This window comes from Hyaena hyaena, unplaced genomic scaffold (assembly GCF_003009895.1).
Source record: "Hyaena hyaena isolate Hyena2069 unplaced genomic scaffold, ASM300989v1 scaffold_1544, whole genome shotgun sequence".
Classification (NCBI taxonomy): Eukaryota; Metazoa; Chordata; class Mammalia; order Carnivora; family Hyaenidae; genus Hyaena; species Hyaena hyaena.
In genome coordinates this window covers 238,935-263,490 of record NW_024082179.1, presented here as the reverse complement: position 1 = coordinate 263,490, position 24,556 = coordinate 238,935, and the positions used below count along the sequence as shown (strand labels likewise).

General features: G+C 40.8%; 1 protein-coding gene across 1 annotated transcript in view; it reads right to left on the bottom strand.

The window, feature by feature from the left end:
• Positions 1 to 993: 993 nt before the first annotated feature.
• LOC120225976 (protein FAM189A1-like) overlaps positions 994 to 24,556 on the bottom strand; it is a gene marked incomplete at its 3' end in the record, with an annotated part of 101,635 nt that continues 78,072 nt past the window's right edge. Inside the window, exon 3 of the mRNA XM_039224169.1 lies at positions 994 to 1,128. Within this exon, the coding sequence (XP_039080100.1) occupies positions 994 to 1,128 (135 nt within the window). The remainder of the gene's footprint in view (positions 1,129 to 24,556) is intronic.

Here is a 24,556-nt window from a genome sequence, read left to right as displayed (position 1 = left end):
GGGACCACTGAACTTGGACCACTCCTCTCTGCGGGAGGAAGCCAGTCCCACCCTGTACTTTAGGTACATCTTCTCTCTCTCTTACATCACTGCTCATTTGCCACATGTTTTCACAGTGCCCTGGACTAACAGGGAGCTCGCGCAGACTCGGGGGGTGGGGGGTCATTCCTTCCAGCATTTGAAGTGACACCCAGAGAGGACTAATCCCAGGTACCCAATTCCAGGGCAACACTTTCCTCCTTTCTCTCCCAGTTCCAGGGTGGCTCTCGGAGTCTCTGGTTCCCCACATACTGTGTTCCCTATCGACATACTCTAGAGCTCCCTACATCCTATAAATACAATCTCACCACCCACCAAGCATTCCCTTGACTTGGCCGCATCCTTTTAGAAAAGTTTTAGCACACTTTCACCCAGGGAAAAGAGAAGAACCGGATTCATTGTTCATATGCATTCTAGGCAGCCAATTTTGGTTTTCAGGAACAAAAAAAAAAAAAAAAAAAAAACGTGTAGGAAAAAAGGAAAGGAATAATATAAACAATTCTCCATGTCATTAAAAAAAAATGAGATGCTGTACACAAGAATAGATTGCTATGGGAAATTGTAAAATGTCTTTCTCCAAATATCTTTAAAAAAGGCAAAATAAATGTCCATCTGTTCCCTGATGGCATACCAGCAAAAATGTTAGAAAAGCAGTAGAATGCATCACATCCATATTTGTAAAGACCTGTTTCAACCATTCATATCCTATTCCACATATGTCAGAGGCAGGAAAGTGAAATGGTAAAAATGGAAAACGAGATCCAGAAAGCAACACCTTTTCAGTGAAAATCTATAATCCTATAAAATGTTCTCCAGAAAGATATTCCCTCTTGCATTTCAGCTACGGAGATGAATTAAGAAGGGGAAGGAATAGATACATGAGCAAAACCCTCCTACAATGTCTGTGAATGCATGGGATGGAATGCATGAATAAGCAGTGCCCTTGGCCGTCACCTTCAACGTCAGCCTCACGGCGTTGCAGTCCTCCTGCAGCGGATTCAGCTTCAGCGTCTCCCCAAGGTTGCTGCAGCCAGATGACTGGTGCTGCATTTCACAGCAGACACACACCCCGACACTGTCAAACTTAATCTAGACAGAGGAACACAGACAGATCTCACAATTAAAACGGCATTCTGCCCTGGCGGGTACACTTGAGCTACACAATTAAGATCACGTGAAAATGCCTCAGTTCAGAGCACCCCGGTTCAGTTTTCTTTAAGTAATAAAGCCAAAACGATTTGTCTTGACAAAAGCCATGAAAAAAAACAAAACAAAACACCAGGAGGAATAACTTCAAATTCCGATTTTCAAAGCGATAAATAGAAAAAAAATAAGCTTGAAGAAACCCAAGCAATAAAGTTACAGATAGTTACAGAGGAGTCACAGAAAGAGATTAAAGTAAACGAATGGAGGGGAACCTGGGTGGCTCAGTTGGATGAGCGTCCAATTCTTGATTTTGGCTCAGGTCATGATCTCACAGTTTGTGAGTTCCAACTGGCATCAGGCTGTGTGGAGCCTACTTGGGATTTTGTCTCTCTTTCTCTCTCTGCCTCTCCCCTGCTCTCTCTCTCTCAAAAATAAATACAAATAAACATTAAAAACAAAAGAAAATGATCAGTAAGCTACTCATATTGAGTTATGTATGGAGACACGTTATCATAGCTCTGTGTCTTGGCATGTTCCACTCCCAAGGTCAGCAATTTAATGACTCACTTCATGGCCTATCAAACTCCTACTCATCCATCAAGACCCAACTCCAGTGTCATCCCTGAGGCTTTGTCTGGTTTTCCCTCTCCGGAGGTGTCTCCTACCTCTCTGGGAAGTGCACTCTGCCTCCCAGGTCTGCTGGAGACTTATTTTATCCAGCTGTAGTTATTCATGTCCTGTGTGCTCCCCGAGGGCAGCCACCACATGTTACAGTCACAGGATTCACAATGTGATGAGGTGTGACATTTCAATAAATGCTGTATAAATAAAAATGTCTTGGAAAATTAAAAACCACGTAAAGGAAAAAAATGCAACTCAAGTGTTTTAAAAGCTTGGAGCCCAGGAGGAAACCCTCAGAGCACACCTGCCCCCCACCTGCCCCCTGCAGCCTGAAGTGGAACATGTAGAAATGAGAAGTCACTGTCTTCTGCAACTCACAGCCCCATGTGCCCACCTATTGACTTGTTCCACTGCTGGTTGAGTCCTCCATGCCTAAGTGCAATCACACACCCAACTGCTCACAAACACAGACTTCCACGAAAGTGGATTAAAAAGGGACAGCCATAGGTCAAATTTTCATCTATTTTAAACCTCCAGTTAGTTTATCCTTTACCTACTTTATGGTTCAATTTCTGCTCTTTTAATTCCATCTTCTAAAATGATGAGTGACAGGCTGGAGGAGGAACTGAGGGCGGAGGCCAGCAGGAGGAGCAGAGGCACACCTGCACCAACCACCACCAGGTGCCTCAGCCACCCCACCTACAGGAGGGGGCCGGGAAGGCTGCTTTAGCCTTTAATGCTTTTAGCAATGTCTCCAGTCTCCAGAGCTGAAGTCCACACTGAGCATGAAGTCCAGCTAAGGGAGCCCTAACAACACTGTCACCCGTAACAACACTCCCCAGCGAAGGTGCACAGGAGGTGTGCAGGGCCAGGCCACCCGGTACAAGTTCCCCCTTTGCATGAGGCAGCGTGTCCTGCTGACCTCCAGAACACACAGAGCTCAGGGCGTCAAGTGGGACGGCTGGGATTGGGCCCCTCAGTCCTGCACACCTGATGTGTGCTTTGGGCAAGGTCCCTTCCTGCCGGCTAGCCAGGGCTGGGCTGTGGCTGTGGGGACTCTGTTCCCTAACAGACCCCTCAGACAGGTTCTCCTTCAGCTAGGGACGCCATGAAATGAAGGACTGGGAAGCCAGTCATTGCTCTTGTCCTGGGAACTGTTTTGTGTTGGTCTCAGCCTATTGATAGTGATGCTATCGACAAGGAATGCCTGGATGCATTCACCTGAGCCCCGTTCCCTGTGATGAGCTCCTCACAGACCCCTGTGGCTAGACCAGCCCCGTGGTTCTTGAAATGACTGCAAGACACTTCTCAGCAACATCCATCTGGGAACTTGGACAAAACAAAGCTTATTGGCTGCAGTTCCTGGAGGGGACGCAGCACATCCAGGGCCATGTAGTGATGTCATGATAGGGAGTGAGGGGTAGAGGGGGCCTGGGGCTCTACCTTTACTGTGGTCCAGGGTGGGGTGTCTAGAGCTTCACGGGTTTGTTGTTTATTGGCGAGTTTAAACCATAAGAGGAGGAATTAGGGCATGGGAAGGGATAATAGGGTAACTCAAGAGGTCAGTTATCTGGGTCACCCAGAGGGGAGGAAACCTTCATGGCTGGGGTAGTCTGGCTCCTTATCCAGTTGTGTGGCTTGTAACTCTGGGTAATGTGTTTATTCCAGATGGAGGTCTTTGAAATGAATGCCTCGGCCATCAAAAGTTTAATGCCAGGCACTTACTCTAGAAACTCTTTCCCCAGAGATCCACTCTCCTCCCCCTGATGTCCCATTTTTGCCAGGGAGGCTTCGTGACAACTTCCTTAGTGCCTTCCCCTATTCTCTCTCTTCCTCCACTCCACTCTTGATCCCCTTCACTCCCCTCTGCTCTCTCCCCTGACAATAGCATTTACCACCTTCTCACATGCCCTGAGACGGACTCATTCTGTTTATCTTCTGTTCCGCCCATCAGTGTAAGCAAAGGATCTGGGTCTGTCTTATTCACAGATGCACACAGAACTTACAACAGTGCTGGCTCTGTGCCAGCTTACTGAACTTACAACGGCTCTCTCTCCTAATCTCTCCATTGCTGCCTGCTACCTTGGCTGAAACAACATGAAGTGCAACCTGTTTGGCATCTTCGTGAGAAGATTCCTGGAAAGAGACACCACATCGCATGGTCCACTAGCTATACTTGTCTAAATAGCTTATCACACGGCACTCTGGGCCGGGAGGGGGGGGGAGATAAAATAACCTAATGCTGGAAGAGGAAGGAGGAGATAATTTGTGGGGGAGACAGGTCTAAGTGTCTCCTTCAATGGAACAGGAAGGCCTGAAGCAAGATTCTCAAGGCGCCCACTGCCAAGTCTGCATAATAAGTTTGAAACAGTGTCTCATGCTAGATATTTGTTAAAGTATGCCCGCTCTGAATTCAAAGCCACCCAATACTTGCTACAGAGCACACAACAATTTTTTCCACCTGAAGAATTAAGATTCTATAATCAGGGAAAATCTATTTAAGCTACAGTAAGAACCTAGTGGCTCAGGTAAAGCCCAAGACCAGGCATCACCCACACAAGTAACTGCACATCCCAGCAATTTACTGCAACCAATTGTGTCGTGGTATGGCTGGGATTCGATTTAATTTTAATGTAATTTAATTTTAATTTGATTTAAATGTAAAAAAATACACTTATATGACCTTTAGGAAAAAAACACTGGAGAAAATCTTCAGGATCTAAGGGTAGGCAAAGAGTTCTTGGAGTAACACCAAAAATATAATGAGCAAAAATTGACTTTTGTGCTACAGATGACCTGTTACAAGAATGAAAGACAAACTATCGACCATGAGAAAATATTTGCAAACCACAGAGTCAACCAAACCAGGTACTATATATGGTCTTTGTCTTTTATTCTAAAGTCTTAACTGTTTTTGTTTTATTGCTTGTTTAGTGTCCTATGTGGTTGTCTCTAATTCACCCTCAATCTCCCCAAGAGAACTGAAAATATCCCGAGTGTAATCCTACTCATCAGAGGTCTGTCAGCTTTATTTTCTTTCTTTTTTTTTAATAGTTTATTGTCATGTTGGTTTCCATACAACACCCAGTGCTCATCCCCACAAGTGCCCTCCTCCATGCCCATCACCCCTCCTCCCCCTCTCCCCCATACCCATCAGTCCTCAGTTTGTTCTCAACATTCAAGAGTCTCTCAGCTTTATTTTCTTCTTAGAGACAGTTCCATGGAGCCTCTCTGTCCTGCTTCAATCTGGACTCATCAATCTATAAGCAGTCTATATAAGCTGGTCATGTACATGCTGGAACATCTTTCTTTTATCACCTTGGAATTCTTTCCTGTGTCAGATCCTCTCTTCTCCTGTGTCTCGGCTTACAATCTCATTTTGGGGGAAGTGAGTTCCTTTGGGACTTTCCTGGCTAAAATTAAAAAGACTGAAACTCCCAAGTAGAAGCCAGGATGTGGAGCACTGGGGACCCTCAGACACGTCCAGTGGGTGTGTAAATTGGCACAGCCACTTCAGAGAATGGTTAGACCTTTTCTACTTTTTACTATGGCACTTAGGATGAAGTTGATATTTTTACCCATATATATCTAATTGTTCCAACCCCATCAGTTGAAAAAGCTATCTCTTCTCCATTGCTTTCGGCCTTTGTCAAAAAATCAATTGGGCATATTTCCGGGTTCTCTATTGTGTTCCATTTACCTATGTATCTCTCTGCCTTGATTACTGCTATAAGTCTTGAAATCAAATAGATTGATTCTTCCCCTTTCATTCTTTTCAAAATTGTTTCTTTGCCTTTCTGTATACATACATTTTAGTATAAAATTATCTATGTCTACAAGAAAACTTGCTGGGGTTCTGAAAGGAACTGCATTAAGTTTGCATATCAGTTTGGGGGAGAATTTATATCATTACTGTGTTGAGTCTTCCAATTCATGAGCACTGTATATATCTCCATTTATTTAGAATTCTTTGATTTACTTCATCATCATTATGTAGTTTTCAGTGTACATGTCCTGTACATATTTTGTTAGCTTTACACCTGTGCATTTTCTGAGCAGTTATAAATAGATTATATTTTCAACTTCAGTGCCCATATACTTATTGCTAATATAGAGAAATACAGTTGAATTCTGTATGTTCATCTTGTATCCCGTGACCCTGCAGAATTCACTGATTAGTTCCAAGGGATTATCTCTGGAGATTCTTTGGGATTTTCTATGTATACACTCATGTCATCTACAAATAAGGTTAGTTTTATTTCTTCCTTTCTGATTTATATGCCTTTAATTTGCTTTTTCTACCTTGTTGCAGTAGCTAGAACTTCTAGCACTATATACTATGTTGAACAATAGTGGTGAGAACAGGCATGCTTGCTTTGTTTCTGGTCTTAGGGGGAAAGCATTCAGTCTTTTCCCTTTAAGTATTGTGTTCACTGTGGGGTTTTTGTAGATGCTCTTTTTCAGCTTCAGGAAGTTCTCCTTTAAGCCTATTTTTGTAAGGATTTGTTTATCATGGAAGGGTATTCAATTTTGTTAAGCATTTTTTCTGTATCAATCAATCTGACCATGTGATTTTCTTCTTTCATCTATTAATATCATGGATTACATTGATTGATTTTTGAATATTGAACCAGCCTTGCATCCCTGGAATAAACCCCTCTTGGCAATGATGTGTAATTTTCTTTATATATGCTGAATTCTACTTGCTAATATTTTGTTAAGGATTTTTGTGTCTTTAGGGATATTGGTCTGTAGTTTTCTGTTACTGTACTCTCTGCCTGGTTGTGGTAGATAGTAATACTGGATTCATAAAATCAATTTGGAAATATTCCCTCTTCTTCTATTTTCTGGAAAAGAGTATGTGAAAATGGTGTTAATTCTTTTAAATATTTGGTAGAATTCTCCAGTGAAACTATCTGGGCCTAGAAATTTTGTTTTGGGGAGTTTTTAAATTAAAATTTTAATTTCCTTAATAGTTATAGGGCAAATCAGACTGTTTCATATTGTGTGAGTTATGGTAGTTTTGTGTTCTTTAAGAAGTTGATCCATTTCATCTATGTTGTTAAATTTGTGTGAAATTGTTCATATTATTCTCTTATTATCTTTTTGATGTCTGCAGAGTCTGAAGGTATGTCCCCATTTCATTCCAGATATTGGTAATTTGTGTCCTTTATCTTTTTCTTCTTAGGGGAAGTTTGTCAATTTTGTTGATCTTGTCAAAGTATCAGCTCCTTTTTTCATTGTTTTTCTCAATTATTTTCTTGTTTGCAATTTCACTGACTTGTGCTCCCATCTTCTTCATTTCCTCCTTTCTCTGGGTTGATTCTATCTTTCTTTTTCTAGTGTCTTGAGGTAGGAAATTAGGTTATTGATTTGAGACCTTTCCTTGTTTCTTATGAAAGCATCTAGTGCTACAAATTTCCCTCAGTATTACTTTAGCTGCATCCCACATGTTTTGATATGCCATGCTTTATTTTCATTCCTTTCTAAATATATTTGAATTCCCCTTGGGGTTTCTTCTTTGAAGTGTGGATTATTTAGAAGTGTGCTGTTTAAGTTCCACATGTTTAGAAATATTCCCCATAACAGCAAAGAAAACTTACACTATGCGTAAGATGAGTAAGATGAAATGATAAATTATAACAACCACGCAAATAGCCTACAGCAAGAAAAGGGACAGGAAATAGAGCATTTATTTAAATAAAGAATTCTAAGGAGGAAATAAGGAATTATAGCCTATAAACAGGACCCTTACTATTATAATGGTTTTAGAAAACAATCTTTTCTTCCTAATTGTTTTTTTCCCTATGGGTAAATTATCTTTTTTTTTTTTAAACGGCTTACTTCAAGATTTTTCTTTGTCTTTAGTTTTCATAAGTTTGACTATTGGTGTATGTTGGTGCAGATTTCTTTGGGAGCATCCTGTTTGGATTTGCTCTGCTTCATGAATTTTGAGGTTAATGTCTTTTGGCAAATTTGGGGCGTTTTCAGCCATTGTTTCTTCAAGTATTTTTCAGCCTTGCTTTTTTTTTTAAAAAAAATTTTATTATTTTTGAGAGAGGGAGAGAGACAGAATGAGAGCATGAGTGGGGAAGGGGCAGAGAAAGAGGGAAAGAGAGACTCAAGCTGGCAGTGTGGAGCCTGATGCAGGATTCAAACTCATGAACTGTGAGATCATGACCTGAGCTGAAATCAAGAGCCCGTGCTCAACTGACTGAGCTACCCAGGTACTGCAGGCTTGCTTTTTAACTCCTTTCTTTCAGTAACTCCAGTGACATGAATGTTAGGCCATAAACCACTGAAGCTCTGTTCATTTTTGTTTCCAGTTGATTTTCTCTTTGGTGTTCAATTTGGGTGATTTCTATCTATTGTTCATTTTCCTGTTCACTGATTCTTTTCTCATTCCCTTTTATTCTGCCATTGAGCGTAGCCACAAAGCTTTTTATTTCATTCATTTTTGAGTTCTAAAATTGTCATTTGGCTCTTTATGTCTTCTATTTCTTTGCTGAGGCTTTTTATTTATTCATTTATTTCAGGAATGTTCATAATTGCTCATGGAGGCATTTTATCATGGACTATAGATGAACATATGAAAGTCAAAGCAATAAAACTGTGAGAAGATAATAAAGAATACCTTCATGTCCTTGGAGTAGGAAAACACTTCTTAAACATGGTTAAAATGTATTAATCATAAACAAATGACTGATGTATTTGAAATTAAATTTTTTTCATAAAATAATACCCATATGAGAATAAAAAATAGGAGAAGATTTTGCATTACATGTAAGTACAGAGAACTTATATCCAAAACAAACAAAAAACCCCTCACTTAAACATTAAGGAAAAGACAAACAACCCAATGTGAAGCATGTGATGAGGAACCCCACCACAACAGTAATCTGAAAAATAGAAATCAAAATTATAATAAGATGTCAGTTACACTCTCACCAGAATGTCTAAAATTGAGAAATAATTACAACACACAATACCAAGTGATGATAAGGATGTGAAACAACAGGAACTCACACATTGCTAATGGGGTTGTGAACTGGGACAACAACTTTGGAAAACAGCTTGGCATTATCCATTTACATTAAAGATTCCTATCCAATCTAATGTAATATCCAATAGATATTCTAATTCTAAAACCATATCCAGAAAAATGCATGCAATGGTAACAAAAATCATGTGGTAGAAAGTTCAGAGCAACATTACACAAAACAGCCTCACACAGAAAAGTGCCTGAGATCCATCAACAGTGGAATGAATGAATTATATTATACTCATACCATGCAACATTATAAAGCAATGAACATGAGTGAACTATGACTATATACCACGTGAATAAATTGCACAACATAAAGTTGAATGCAAGAAACCAGACACAAAAGAAGAAATATGAAATGTTTTTGTTTAGATGAGGTTCCAAAAAAACATGAGAAATTAAACTATACTGTTCAGAGGGGCATGCATAGTTGGTACAGCTATAAAGAAAATAAAAGATGTGATATCATAAAAATTAGGATGGTGACTATCCTCACTGGGAGCAGAGAGGCAGTGAATTGGGAGTGCATAACAAGGGCCTTGGGTTGCTGGAGATGCTCTATTTGTAGATTTTAGTGGAGGTCACATGGATATTTGCCTCATGATAAACTGATCAACTTTATATTTTTGTTTTGTGGATTTTCTTAAATATGTTTTATATTCTCAAGGGAAAAGGTTAAAAATGAATGGCTTGCTTGAAAATAAATAAAATGTAAAACTTAGGAAAAGAACAAAACCAAATTAACAGAAAATAGCAAAAAAGAATTTGACATAAAATGTGAAAGTAATGGAATAGAGACTAGAAATAAAGATATTAGGATAATAAAGCCTAAAGATAATTCTTGAATAGACAAACCCCGGGTAGGATTCAACAAAACAAAACACAATAAAAGCCAAAGCAAACAACATTAGAAATGAGAAAGAAGCTTTAACTATAGAATGTTGGAGATTTAAAGAATACAGCCATAAAGCCAAAAATCTAGAGCACCTAGATAATTTCCTAGCAAAATACAAACTACTGCACTGAATCCAAAAGATGCAGTAAACCCAAAGTCCAATAACCATGAAAGATACTAGAAAGTCCAAAATGGTACTTCAAGCTGAGTTGCTTCTGACCTTTAATGAAAAGATAATTCCCATGTTTTAGCTAATGAAATAAGATAAGAAAATATTGTAAGCTGTGTAAATATTGGAAAAAGCAGAATTGTCTTTCTTTCCAAATGATATGATTGAATATCCAAAATAAACTAAGGGAATATACCAAAAAAGCAACTGGAATTAAGAGTATTTGTTATATTGATTATAACAAATATGATACTAGTAATAACCAAAGAAAAATAAAAACGGCAGGGTGCCTGCTGGCTCAGTCAGAGAAGCATGTGACTCTTGATCTTGGGGTCATGAGTTTGAGTCCCATGTTGGGTGAAGAGATTATTAAAAATAAATAAATAAAACTTAAAAAATCTAAAAAATAAAAATGACATATTGTACTCAGTTTATAGTAAGAAATACGAAATGCCTAAAATGCATTAAACATAAAATAAATTAAATATGAAAATAAGATTACCAATGGGAAGCTATATATAAAATGTTGTTAAATAGCCATAACTCAGGCACAGTAGATACGGGTCATTCTATCTGGCCACACACTGCCATTAAGCTTGCTTCCTCAATTTGGGGAATACTCACCTTCTGAGTCTTCTACATTTTCCAGAAATGCTTTCCAGGCCTGCCTTGTTGGGAGGAGCCCTTGAAGGGGGGCACCACCATGGGACACTCCTGCACAGGACTTTAGGGAGGAGCTTGGGACACAGAGATATGTATGTAACTGACTCCATTCTGAAATAGGGGGCAGCAGACACACCCAGTTTCCAGAGGAGGCAGGAAGTGAGGTTCTGGAGACAGTATCCAAAACCTAGGGTCAGCAGGGTCATGCTACTGGTTCAAGCCCAGTGATGATGGGGTCTTCCTCAAAGCAGTTTATGAGTATAATTTGAAGCATCTTTCCTTTCCTGGCCTTATAGTCTCCAAACTTGTTTTCTGGCTATCCTGGAGACTCTGTGAAGTCTTTGGGTTCCTTCTAGGTAAAAACTAGATTGAGTTTGCTTTTTTGTAACTTAAAACCCCAACTGACACATACTGCCTGAATCAGTGGAGGTGCATAGCCTATTCCTAAATGGAAAGATGTGATATCCTAAAATCTGTCAATCCTTCCCAAGGAATGCACACATATGCTGGCATCCCAATCAGAATCCCAATGGAGTGGACACAACTGGACAAAATCATTTTTTAATGTTTATTCATTTATTTTGAGAGAGTGAGAGGAAGAGGCATAGAGAGAGGGAGAAAATCCCAAGCAGGCTTCACGCTCAGCACAGAGCCCAGCACAGGGCTTGATCTCATCACCATGAGATCATGACCTAAACCAAAGTCAACAGTCAGATGCTTAACTGACTGAGCCATCCAGGTGCCCTGGACAAAATCATTTGAAAGATTTATAGCATAACAAACATGGAAGAATTATCAAAAAAAAAATTGAAAACAAAAAGTGATAATGGGAGCAGTGGATGTCTTAACAGATATTAATGTTGTAATCAAAACAGTAAAGTCACGGCTTAAAAATAAATAAAGAATTCAATGGGATAGGAGAGTTTCAGAAATCAGACTGATAATCCATAGGAATTCAGTATATGAAAAACACCACAGCATTTCAATTCAGTAGGAAAAAGGCAGTTTGCTTAATAGTGGTGCTGGCATAGTAAGCTATTCATCTATAATTGTCTCAAAACATATCAAAGTAAAATATATTTGACTAAGAATCTAAATTAAAACAATAAAAACCCAGGAAAATGTAAAAGGATAGTTGCATAAACATGAGGTGCAGAGTCCTTTTAAGAGAAAACCAAGAATCTCAGAAGGCTAGAAAAGTCTTAAAATCAAAGACAAGAACAAAGTCTCCAGCCAGCCAGGTCTGGAGTACAGAACAATTGCAACACACACAATGTCTACCACTGCTGCTAACCTTCTATGTTATGGGTCTGGAGCTCCTAGATATGTTTTCAGGAGATGGGCAAAGACTTAATATCCCTAGTAGCATTAGGAACGAGAAAGGGAACGTAAATACCAATGCAGAGAGGATTAAAAATGAGAAGAGATGTTACGAATAACTTTGTACCAATAAATTTGAAAATCTAGAAAAAAATTGATGACTTTCTATGCAAACATCAGTTGATAAAATTGACAATGTGAAAAACAAAGCAAAATGGAACAGCAAGGTTTGCGCAAACATGAACAGACTATGAACCAAAGAAGGAATCTTACAAGGCAGCAGCTGAGGACATCTAGGTGGCCTAAGTATGTGCCACCTTCTTTAGATACATAGCTGTGACAAAGTCCCTCATTTCCCTCACCTTTCGGTGACTCTACTAAGGATCCCAAGTTCTGGAGAATTCCAATTGGAGCAGCTTGGTTCACAGGCTTGCCTCATGGCTGAGTGCGTGCTGGGCACTGGAAATGCACACAATGGGGAGACATGCTACCCAAAAGAAAGTGTGCCAAATGGGAGTCCAGAAAGTCTCATCTGGTTTACAGTCTAATCAACTCACAAAAAGAAACTATGAGAAATGCACCAGATGCTTATTTTCCTTTTCTTCTGCCCATGGAACTATATTAATAAACAAGAGATAAGTTACACTTTGGCCAGTTCACATCATGCCATGACCACTGGCTAGCAGGCACCACTGGGGATTCACAATCTCAGGATCCAGGAGTACAGCCTTTGGCTTTGGTGTGTCCTCCCACTGATCAACTGGACTAAGTGTCCAGAGTTCTCCTGATCTAGTCTGCTCTCCCAAATCTCAAAAACATGCAAGGAATTATTTCACATGCTCATGCCTCTACCTTGGTATGAAGACTGAAGGAGCTTATGTAAATAGCAAAATAGCTTCCTTGGGGGAAAAAGGAAGAGAGAAAACCCAGCTTGGCTGGGAAGCAGAGATTATCACGTCAAATAACCCTTCAGTGACCTCAAGGAATAGATACCAAAATAAATCTTTTCCATCAGTTGTTTCACTGAGTTTGTGATTAATTGTAAGAAAAATTCTGGAAACCTCCTGATCAGTTCTCTGACCTCAACATCTTGGGTGTGGGGAAGGCTGACAGATTTATTTCAGGAGTGCTCCTCAGTTGCTCCGGTCACTGGGAACGACACAGCAGAGCTTTGCAAATGAAGCTGGAGTAATTTTTCATGAATCTCTTTGGAGCATTTAACAGCTAGCCTGCCCCTCCTTATTTATGGTCCATCAGCCTGTCTGGGAGTACAAAGAGCTTATACAACAGAGAGGGAGGCCTCCAGATTCTTTTAAGGAGCACAATGGAAACAGATAGTGACCTTCAGACACTCCCAAAAGGAACACAGCAGAGAAGGCTGAACCTTGGGGGCAGCCCACGGATTCTGGGGACACTCACTGGGCAGACCATCCTTGAGGGTGACAAATCTGCCAAGCCACAGAAAAAAGCAAAGCCTGAGGGACAGAGTCAGACCCATTCAGGGTCCTGTCTGCTAAGGAGTGACCCAGGACAGGCCACAGAAGTTCTCTGAGGCTTGCATTCCAGAGGTAAAACTGCAAAGTGCAAATATTGTCAGTTGTTGGTGTTTTCATTTTATTACTTTAATTGGAGAATAGGTTTGCAAAAATTAACCCCTACTTTTGAATACTTCTAGCATTATATCATTCTTGCAGACAATCTCATTAATCTGTCAACATCTGCCAAACTCAGTAACTCGGCTCAGCCAATGCCAGCCCTGCTTATCCTGAGTGACCCTTCTGTTGTCCTGTGGCCACCCTGCTGTGGACAGTGGAGGGTTCCTAAAACACAGGCCCTATTGATATAGGACTAAATAACTCTCATACTGGTGGACACTCAGGACACTGAATGACACTGACAGGACCCCCAGAAACTCCAGTAGTGATGCTACAACCTGACAAATCCTGAAAACGTTATGCTGAGTGAAAGAAATCAGACACAAAAGGCCACACAATATAGGATTCCATTCATATGAAATATCCAGTACAGGAAAATCAATAGAGAGAAAGTAGATTAGTGTTTGTTTGGGGCTGGGGGTGGAGATGGGAATAAGGGCATAGGGGATGATACTTAGGGTACAGGGTTTCTTTTTGAGGTAATGAAAATGTTCTAAAATGGACTGTGTTAATGGTTACATATATTGGTGGATACCAATATATGAATTGTATAGTTTAAATGAGTAACTAGTATGGTATATTCATTGCATCACAATAACGGTGTTTGAAAAAAAGAAACAATAACCATCACATTGTGATGACTACTGACTTAGCTTCAATGTTCTGCCAGAATGTTTAATAATTCACAAGTGCACCATGAACACAGGAAGTTTAAGACCAATGAACTCTACCTTCTCCACCATGCTCTCCCAAATGTGACGTTGCTGGGAGCTGAGCATTAACAGGACTCTCTGGGCTGATGACAGCAGGACCACCCCCTTCCTTCCCAAGCATCTGAATCTATTTACCACAGTAGCCCCTGCAGCTGGTACCCTTTCCTGGCCTTTTGGGCTCTTTCTTGCTCTGGAGGTACTAGGGACTGGAGCATCTGTTTAAGCGAGAGGCAGAAGGTTCCCGCCAAGCTTGGGGAGGCAGCCAGCACATCACGATCACTCCAGCTTCCCTTTCAAGTCAGTCACACAGCCCCACGTGCAACCCCTCCTGACCTGGTTCTCCTCAACGGGCCTAGGATCCCTGAAGGAAAATTCCAGGCAAGTTGTTCCCAGGCAGGGATTGGGGGTGGGATGGGTTAGGGTAGCCTGTTCTTACAATCATGGCTTGCAACCTGTGACTCTGAATTTTAAATACAGAAATAGGGGCATGTGGGTGGCTCAGTCAGTTAAGCATCCAACTTTGGCTCAGGTCATGAACTCACGGTTCATGGGTTTGAGCCCCGTATCAGGCTCTGCACTGTCATTGCAGAGCCTGCTTCAGATTCTCTGTCTCCCTCTCTTTCTACTCCCCACCCCTGCAAATATAAACATTAAAAAAATACAGAAATAGCTAAGTCTCAGCTGTATTTCTTAAAATTGAAATACATCCGACATCTAACCTTGTGTAAATTTAAGCTGTATGACATCTCAGCGGTAGTTGTGGAATATCCATGACTCTGCCTCAGCTTATCACCCACCCAGGGAAGAGAAAAGTAATAGCTTCTGCAGAACCAGCCTGCTGGCCAAGAAGAAGCAAGGACAGCTTCATGAGAAAGTGACTATGCAACTACCCCACGCAGAGAAGCCAGGAAGGACCCCAGGTCCAACCTGCAGACCATAGCTTGTCTGGGAATTAAAAATCCAGTATCTTCAATTCCCATCAGCTTGTAAGGATTCAGATAGATAGATAGATAGATAGATAGATAGATAGATAGATAGATAGATAGATAGATGATAGATAGATAACAAAATCTCTGAGACCATAAGCCAAGTCTAATGGCCTAGAGGAAATGCCACTGTGTCACTCTGCAGCCCCCCAACCACTTTCCAGATGTGGATGGCTTCTGCTTTCTTTTGATTTGGATTTCACCTATGTGAGCCTTGGCTGATATTTCTTTCTTAAAGATAAAACAATATTTTTAAAATGTATCCATGTAATTTAATAATTGTTTTAGAAGCTTTTTGCCAAGGGAGCAATAATAATGACAAAAACTATTAATAATTAGTTATAGATTTCCTACCACTTTTTATTTCTTGGGAAATGTTTGGGATTTAAAAAATTACTCACACCTTGAATCTTAATTTTGAAAGAAAAATGCAAAGGATGTCAAGTAAATACGTATAGACATATAGGATACATTGATTCTCTCTCACCTAAGACTTTGAAATAGGAACACCTTTTTCATTAGTAAAGTTAATTCTTAAACCAATTCAGTTACTGTGATACATTGTAAAGATCGATTTATCCTTAGGAAAACTTTCCGAGTATGTTTTTCAAATAATCTAAAAATATGATAAAGTTTGAAATTTCTAGATTCTTAAGAAATATAAATGAAATTACCTATGTCCCTACAGGGTTTAAAAGGGAAAATACAGGGGCGCCTGAGTACTCAGTTAAGTATCCAACTTCACCTCCGAGCATGGTCTCCAGTTTGTGAATTTGAGCTCCGAGTTGGGCTCTGTGCTGACAGCTCAGAGCCTGGAGCCTGCTTCAGATTCTGTGTCTCCCTCTCTCTCTGGCCCTCTTCCACTTGCACTCTATTTCTCTCTCTCTCTCAAAAATAAATAAACATTAAATTTTTTTTAAAATAAAAATAAATAAAAAGGAAAAAAAGAAAAGGGAAAATACAGGGGTCCATAGGTGGCTTAGTTGGTTGAGTGTCTGACCCTTGATTTTGGCTCAGGGTTGTGGGATCAAGTCCCACACTGGGCTCTGTGCTGAGCATGGAATGTGCTTCAGCTTCTCTCTCCCTCTGCTCCTCTCCCCTGCTTGTGCTCTCTCTTTCTCTAAAATAGTAATAATAATAATAATAGGGAAAATAAGATAAAAAGGATTGAAAAAAATGACTTTTGTTCAGCACTAAGATAAACATAAATATTTTGGGGTGAAAATTTCCAACTGTCAATATATGCTGATATATACACATGTATACTTACATTTAACTATAAGTAGACACAAAATCACTGTGTTGTGATGAATAATTGGTGTCTATGATGTGACAATTACTGAAATCTGTGTGAGCCAGATATTGTGTTAAGAACTCTGTATCCCCACTATTTTTATGAATGAGGAAAATGGGGCTTAGAGACGGTCACCGAGTGGGTCAGAGTCAGAGCCAGGACTGAGTCCAGAACTTGTGCTGTAAGTACACACCATCCTTTTTCCACCTTGCATGTGTTTCAGACACACCAAATTGCTTATGCTCCCAGGACAAGCTGAGACATTTCCACTCTGCCCGTTATTACTAGTCTCCCTGGACTGCCTCCTCGAACCAACCTCACATTTCCCAAGGCCCAGCTCAGCTGCCCTCTTTTGTGTAAACTTTCCTGATCTCTCTAAACCTTTGTCTTCTCTTCTCTCAGATTTGGCGGCTCATTTCTTTGTTGTTGTTGTTTTTTTTTAGTTTTTTTAATGTTTATCTATTTTTGAGAGAGAGAGAGAGAGAGAGTGAGTGAGAAACAGACTGTGAGCAGAGGAGAGGCAGAGAGAGAGAGGGAAACACAGAATCTGAAGCAGTCTCCAGGCTCTGAGCTGTCAGCACAGAGCTTGGTGTGGGGCTAGAACTCACGAACCTGAAGATCATGACCTGAGCTGAAGTTGGACACCCAACCAACTGAGCCACCCAGGCTCCATGACAGCTCATTTCTTAATGTCATTTCTTAATGACAGCACTCACTTTATTTTGCGTTATGATGATATTTTAACTCTACCTTTTTTTTTTCTTCTTCCTAAAACACTGTTGTAGAATCCCTGAGAACTGGGACTTACTTTTGCCTCCTCCTCAGAAGGCATGGCGAACACAAGACACACATCCCATCCTTTCCCCCTTTGGCTCCTGGTACAAACAGCTTTCATACTTGCTCCCCATGGAGCCCAGACACAGCCTCAGATTCCTACTTAACACTGCTCTCAGCACTCACTGCCAGATGATGAAAACTGGCACACGAGGTGAAACCGACATGTCATAGTAGATAATGGCTACAAAAAATAAAAACCTGCTTCCAACTGAATGTGCATAAGGATAAAGTGTTCATGCTCAACTAATGGAGTACTGGCCTATTCCTTAAACACGGAGAGTCTACTTTGAAATGGTTGGCACAAAACAAGGGTTCCCAGTGCTCTCCTCACCTCTCTGCCCAGCAGCTGGGAGAAGCGATTCTGCCCACAGTGCTTCTGCCCCAAGTTACAGCCCGGGTTTGGTGAAGGGAGCACCAGTGCACACAGATGTCAGATTTCTCAGCAAATGGGATGCCTGTACACTCCTGGTGGAAATGGAGATGGTACAAACCACTCTGGACAACTTGTTTCTCCCCATCTGCCTAAGCCAAACACATGTACCCTAGGACCCAGAGACCACGCTTGGAGGCCTGACCAGCAGAAAGGCATAGGGATGTTCATCAGAAGATGCATGTGAGAATATCCACAGCAGCACCCTCCTCCATAGCCTTTCTGGAAATACCCTGATGTCTATCAAGAGAAGGATGGGAAAATAAACCGTGGTACGTCCATCCATCCAGTTAGAAACCAGAGGTACTTGCAATGAGATGACACTTCACGGGACATGCAGAAAGAAAAAAGCAGGAAACAATATTCTGACGTAGGATACTATTTATAGAATGTTAAAAGCCGGGAAAGCTGATGGAGGTTAAGACAGTGGCTGCTCTTGGGGAGGAAGAGTCCTAGAGGAGAAGGAAAGACAGGGGCTCCTGGGGGTGTTGGCCATGTTATCTCTACACCTGGTGTTGCTTCCACGAGTTTGTGCAAAGTTATGAAGCTGGACACTTGTAAATGTCAGGAGGACACCTTCAAGTGATGGTGGGAACCATTTAGAAAGTTTCATTTTGATTTTGGTTCCTCACACACACACAGTTTCCCCATCTCTCATTGTTGCCATTACCCAAGGTGAAGAATACAAAGACAGGATTTCCAAGACTTGGCAAAAGCATCCCCTACTCTGGGAAACACCTCTGCTCTCCCCAGTGGGACCCAGGACCCTGAGTCTCAAGTTCCCCTCACCCTGTGTGTGTCTCTCAGGGCATTCTGCACACTACCCCCTGACACCTCCTCAGAGTGCAAAGCGCCACAGTGTCACAGGATTTTTTTTTACCTCAATTCCCAGGGCTCATTGTCTGGCTGCTTTGAAGAATGAAGAAGTGGACACAAAATGAGCAGCAGGCAAAAGTTTATTCGAGTATGAGATCAGAAAGGAAGAGGAGTAGGAAAGCTCTTTTCACAGAGAGGGGACATCCGTAGGTAAATGCCCGCTGACAACAGGCAAGGGTCTTTGTCTTATAAGGTTTTGGTCACCACCTCCCCAACTCTTCCCTCTCGTCCCTTCTCAACTGGTTTGATAACTCTAGGTGCTGGGCTGTCCATTCCTTATTGCCTCGTTTCCGTTGTGTGAGGGGTGGGCTATGGCCATACCATACTGTTCCTTGTGGGTCATACATTTTATGGTCTACTTATTTTTAGTCAAGTCTTTTGTCAAATTCCTGAGGGGAACCTGAGGGGGAGTAGGTGGTGTCTGTCACATTCTTAAGAGGAATCTTACACCTGAGGGGATTTGCTGTGGTCAGACACTCTCAGCATTGTTCCAAAGTATGTGTTTTCCCATCCAGGGACCTCAGGTCCTAATCCTTTCCCTCTCTGCCTATTTGATTCTATTCTCTCCCTATCATAGCAGGATAAGCACTGCCTTCTCCACCCCAGTGCTGGGGTCTGGGAGGACTGACTCTGACATGCATGTGTGGGTATAGAATTAGTACACAAAAAAGATGGGCTCAAAGTGTCAATTGGGTTAATTAAGTCGGAGTTTAGAGGTTTCAAAGAAGTTCTGTATTAATTATGTTTGCTTATGTTTTGCACTGCCTGACGCTCTGACACCTTGGGGCCTTCTAGATCCTGGAGGGACTGCTGTTCCCAGGGCTGGTTAAGTAATAAACAACTTGTCTGTGAACCTGCCTTTTATATGCAAACCAGCCACTGTGGACTCCACACCCCCAACCACCCAGCATCTACATCTCACTCCAGGCCAATATTCCTCCTGCCCTAAATCACCCTCAGGGATCACCCCCAGAGCCCAGAGCCTGCTGGTGAGCCCCAGGCTGGGGCTTGACCAGGTTCATCTAGTACCATGAAGGTTCCCTTATCTCTCCAAACTCATTAGAATTTAAATTTCCACCTTTACACAGAATTTTTTTAAAGGTTTCCTTTATTTATTTTTAGAGTGTTCATATTAACATTATTCATAATAGTTCCAAAGTAGAAATAACCTAAATGCCCATTAACTGATGAAAGGATTTAAAAAGTAATATATTTACATAATGGAATATTATTCATCAATTAGAAGAAATAAAATATTAATACATATTGTAACATGAATGAACGCTGAAAGTATGCTAGGTGAAAGAAACCAGTCATAAGAAAATGACATATTGTATGATTCCGTTTATATGAAATGTCCAGAATAGGCAAATTTATAGAAACAGAAAAGAAATTATAGCTGGAAGGATGGGGAATTTGGGAGATATAGGTTAAAAGGGATTTCCTTTTGGGGTGATTAAAATATTCTGGCATTATACAGTGGTAATGGTTGCAGAATCTTGTGAATATACTAAGAACCACTGAATTGTACATTTCCAAAGGGTGAATTGTATAGTATGTGAATTATATCTCAATAAAGCTGTTACAAATAATTGTTTAAACAAAAATAACAATTAATTGTGAATTTAATAACATCTGTATAAGTAGGATGCATGAAACCTAGTATAAAGGCCTAGTGGGAAGAATTGGAAATACACTATTATAAGGTTCTCTATGTAAAGTGATATAATTTTAATTGAAAGCATATCATGCTATCTTAATAATGTATACTACAATCCCCCAAAACAAACACTAAAGTAAGGAAATGAAGTTATATTCAATAAACCATGTAAGGAGATAAAATGAAATTGTAAAAAGTACTCAATAGAAAAGGAGGAAAAAAGTAGAGGAAAAAGAACAAAGAACAGATGAGACAAATAGAAAATAAAAAAGATGATAGGCTTAAAGCTAGCTTTATATTACATGTAAATAGTCTAAACCCTTCAATTAAAAGGCATAGATTGTAGGGGCACCTGAGTGGCTAGTCAGTTAAGTGTCCAACTTTGGCTCAGGTCATGATCTCATGGTTCGTGGGTTTGGGCCTCGCATCTGTCTTGCTACTGTCAGTGCAGAGCCTCCTTCAGGTCCTCTGTCTCCTTCTCTCACTGCCCCTCCCCCACTCACACTCTCTCTCTCCTTCTCTCAAAAATGAATAAATATTTTCTAAAAAATGGGAAAAAGTTTACCATGTTAATACCAATAAAAAAAACCAAAGTGGCTCAGACAAAGTAGATTTTAGAGTAAAGTGTATTATCAAGGATAGAAAATGTCCTTTTCTAGTGATGAAAGAGCCACTTCATCAAGAGGGCATAAAAATCCTAAATATTATGCACCTACTAACAAAGCTTCCTGAATATTATGTACCTACTAACAAAAATGCATGAAGTGAAGAGGCACCTCAGTGGCTCTGCTGGTTAAGCATCTGACTCCTGCTTTCAGCTCAGGACATAATCTACTGATTACTGAGCTTGAGCCCTGTGTCAGCTCTGTACTGACAGTGCAGAGTGTGCTTGGGATTCTCTTTCTCTCCCTCTGTCTCTGCTCTCCCTGACTCTCTGTCTCTTTCTCAAAATAAATAAATAAGTAAATAAGTTTTAAAAAATAGAATAAAATAAAATACATGAAGTGAAAGCTAACAAATGCAAAGTAGACAAATCTTCAATTATAGCTAGAGATTTCAATACCCCTCCCTCAAGAATCAATAGGATAAGTAAAGAAAATAAGAAAATCAATAAGGAGGGGCACTTGAGTGGCTCAGTCAGTTTGGTGTCTGACTTCAGCTCAGGTCATGATCTTACACGGACAGAATTTTTAAAGTTCCTACACTGTTTTTCTTATGACATTTTATACCATCCAAGAAGCTTGGCAGTTATGACCGGTCAATGTTTCCAAATTCCACGTCTCCTATAATGAAAGTACATTAGAACACAGACACGGTACAGGAAGTGCACTCATGTTGCTGATGGAGGTGAAGAGCCGCACCCTTCTTTAATTGTGCTTTGGAACAAGTTATAAAGGGACAATATAAAAAGTATTCTTTTAAAACCCCAAAGCTAATAAGAATCTGGGTTTTTTAAAAATTTGTATGTGTGTGTACATATGTATGTGTATACAAAACAATTAAGGGAAAAGTTATCTAATTCCACAAGATAGGACTTTTATTGTAGCTTATGTTGTTAAAAAGAAAACCACACGCCCCAAATGACATGACTTAGGTTCAATCCCCGAGTCAGTAAACCAGGGCTTACTACCTAAACTAACTGCAGTTGAAACTTCCTCCGAAATGTAGTTGTATCCAGTCAATCAGGAATTTCCTGGTCAGTACCAAGGAGGTCACCTGTCATGGGGCCCTCTCCATCCCCCAAAGAAGATGAGGTCATCTGCCGGAGTGGACCCCTGCTCCTCCCCCTAAGAAAGAGAAAGTGACCACACCTGGAACAATCCTTTCTCTTCTATTCCTACTGACTCCTCGCCCCAGCCTCCTTCCTATAGAAACCTTCCCAAGTTTCGCACAACTCCTCAGAGCCTCTCTCTATTTACCAGAAGGGGTGCTGCTTGATTCAAGAAACATGTAATAAAACCAATTAGATCTTCGTATGCACTCAGTTGGACTTTGTTTTTTAACAATATAAATCAGGGGTGCCTGGGTGGCTCAGTGGATTAAACATCAGACATCACCTCAGGTCATAATCTCATGGTCTGTGAGTTTAAGCCCTAAATGGGGCTCTGTGCTGACAGCTCTGAGCCTGGAACCTGCTTCAGATTCTGTGTCTCCCTCTCTCTCTGCCTCTCCCCCATTCATTCTCAATCTCTCTCTCTCTCTCTCTCTTTCTCACAAAATAATAAACATTGAAAAAATTTTAAAGAAAGTTTCTGCTTTGTTAAAAAACTATATACATATACATGTATATCGATAATATAATTAAAATACATGTATATGTATACATGTATATAAATCATACAATTAAGCCTTTATATACTTCCCTGATCTTTTAGGGGGGAAAAGTCCTCCTTGTCATTTATATCATCAGCTTTTTTACTTTTATTTCTGTCATTGTGTAATTATATCCTACCCATTCAAAATTTTCATCACGTGTTTGCCATCCTGATGAGAGAGAGAGAATCTAGGTAGTGTGGATATTTGAAGGTCCCATAGGCAACATTCCTGCCAGACAGCAATGGTCAATGAGAACACCAACTCAGACTCCCAGCTCTCCTTGAAGGTCATCTTCACAGGACCTTCAATGGCAATGATTTCCACACTGTTGGGAATTTTTACAAGACCTGTTTGTTCAAATGATACTTTCAAGGACAGAATCATTTGGAAAGTTATGAAGTTTCACACCAGCCTCTGTGCACAGGAAAACGAGGCAGCTCCTCCTGAGATGTTCTCATCACTAGAGAAGCGTGGAACTAGATGAACACAGAGATTCCTCTTCTGGACTCACAGGGGAGGGGTGTGCCTTCATCTCCTTCTGAGACGCCTTTGGTTAATTACATATGTAGAGTTGCATTTTTAATCCAGACTCTGAAATTTCATTACCAGTATAATCAAAGCAGAGCTCTAACATGGCTGGCAGAAAGGGAGACAGGGCTGGAACAATGGTGCTGGTTAACAGGAAAATGAGAAGCATTTAGTGCTTTTCTTCCAGAAAGGCCCAAACAAGAATGTTTAGAGCAGCTGTGTTTGGAAAAACAAAAAAACTGGAAAGACGTTAAATGAGGTTCTGTAGGGGCTCCTGGGTGGCTCAGTTGCTTAAGCGGCCAACTTCGGCTCAGGTCGTGATCTTGCAGTTCATGAGTCGGGAGTCCCACATCGGGCCCTGGGCTGACAGCTCGGAGCCTGGAGCCTGTTTTGGATTCTGTCTCTTCCTCTCTCTCTGCCCTCCCCTCCTCACGCTCTGTCTCTCTGTCTCTCAAAAACAAATAAATAAACATTAAAAAAATTTTTAATGAGGTTCTGTGGCCAAATTAATTTGGAGAATAGTGTTTTAATTTTTTTAATGTTTTATTTATTTCTGAGAGAGAGAGAGAGAGACAGCGTGAGCAGGGAAGGGTCAGAGAGAGAGGGAGACACAGAATCTGAAACAGGCTCCAAGCTCTGAGCTGGTTGTCAGCACAGAGCCTGATGTGGGGCTTGAACCCACGAACCATGAGATCATGACCTGAGCCGAAGTCGGACGCTTAACTGACTGAGCCACCCAGGTGCCCCAAGAATAGTGTTTTAAAAAATTAAAGGGGACTCCCTGTATGCATGGCTTCTCAGTTTTAATAATCTAGGGCATGTAGTTCCTCTTGGTCCTCCTTTTTAAAAGAGCATCCATTCAGGGGCACTGGTGGCTCATTTGCATCTGACTCTGCATTTCAGCTCAGGTCATGATCTCACAGTTGGTGGGATCAAGGTCAGGCTCTGTGCTAACAGCATGGAGCCTGCTTGGGATTCATTCTCTTTCTCTCTCTCTCTCCCTCTGTGTGTGTCTCTCTCTCCTCTCTCTCTGCCTTTCCCCAGGCTGGCACTCTCTCTCTAAATAAATAAGTAAACATAAAAAAGAAAAAAGAACTTCCATTCACAGCAACTCATGTTCAGGAGTGGCTGGCGGCCTCCTTTACCCACCACATCCCCTGCTTTAGTGGGGGCAAGTTCAAGGCTGATGGCTCCTTCCTGCTCTTTCCACTTGAAATCATGGTTTACAGACACAGATTCCTGTCAACTAGTATCTGTTCATTCCTAGAACATAACATAAATATTAGCCAATAAAGAAGAACATTTTTATTAGTTTTAAATTCTTTCTGGTCTCTCACCTAATGGGATGTGATATTCTCACAAC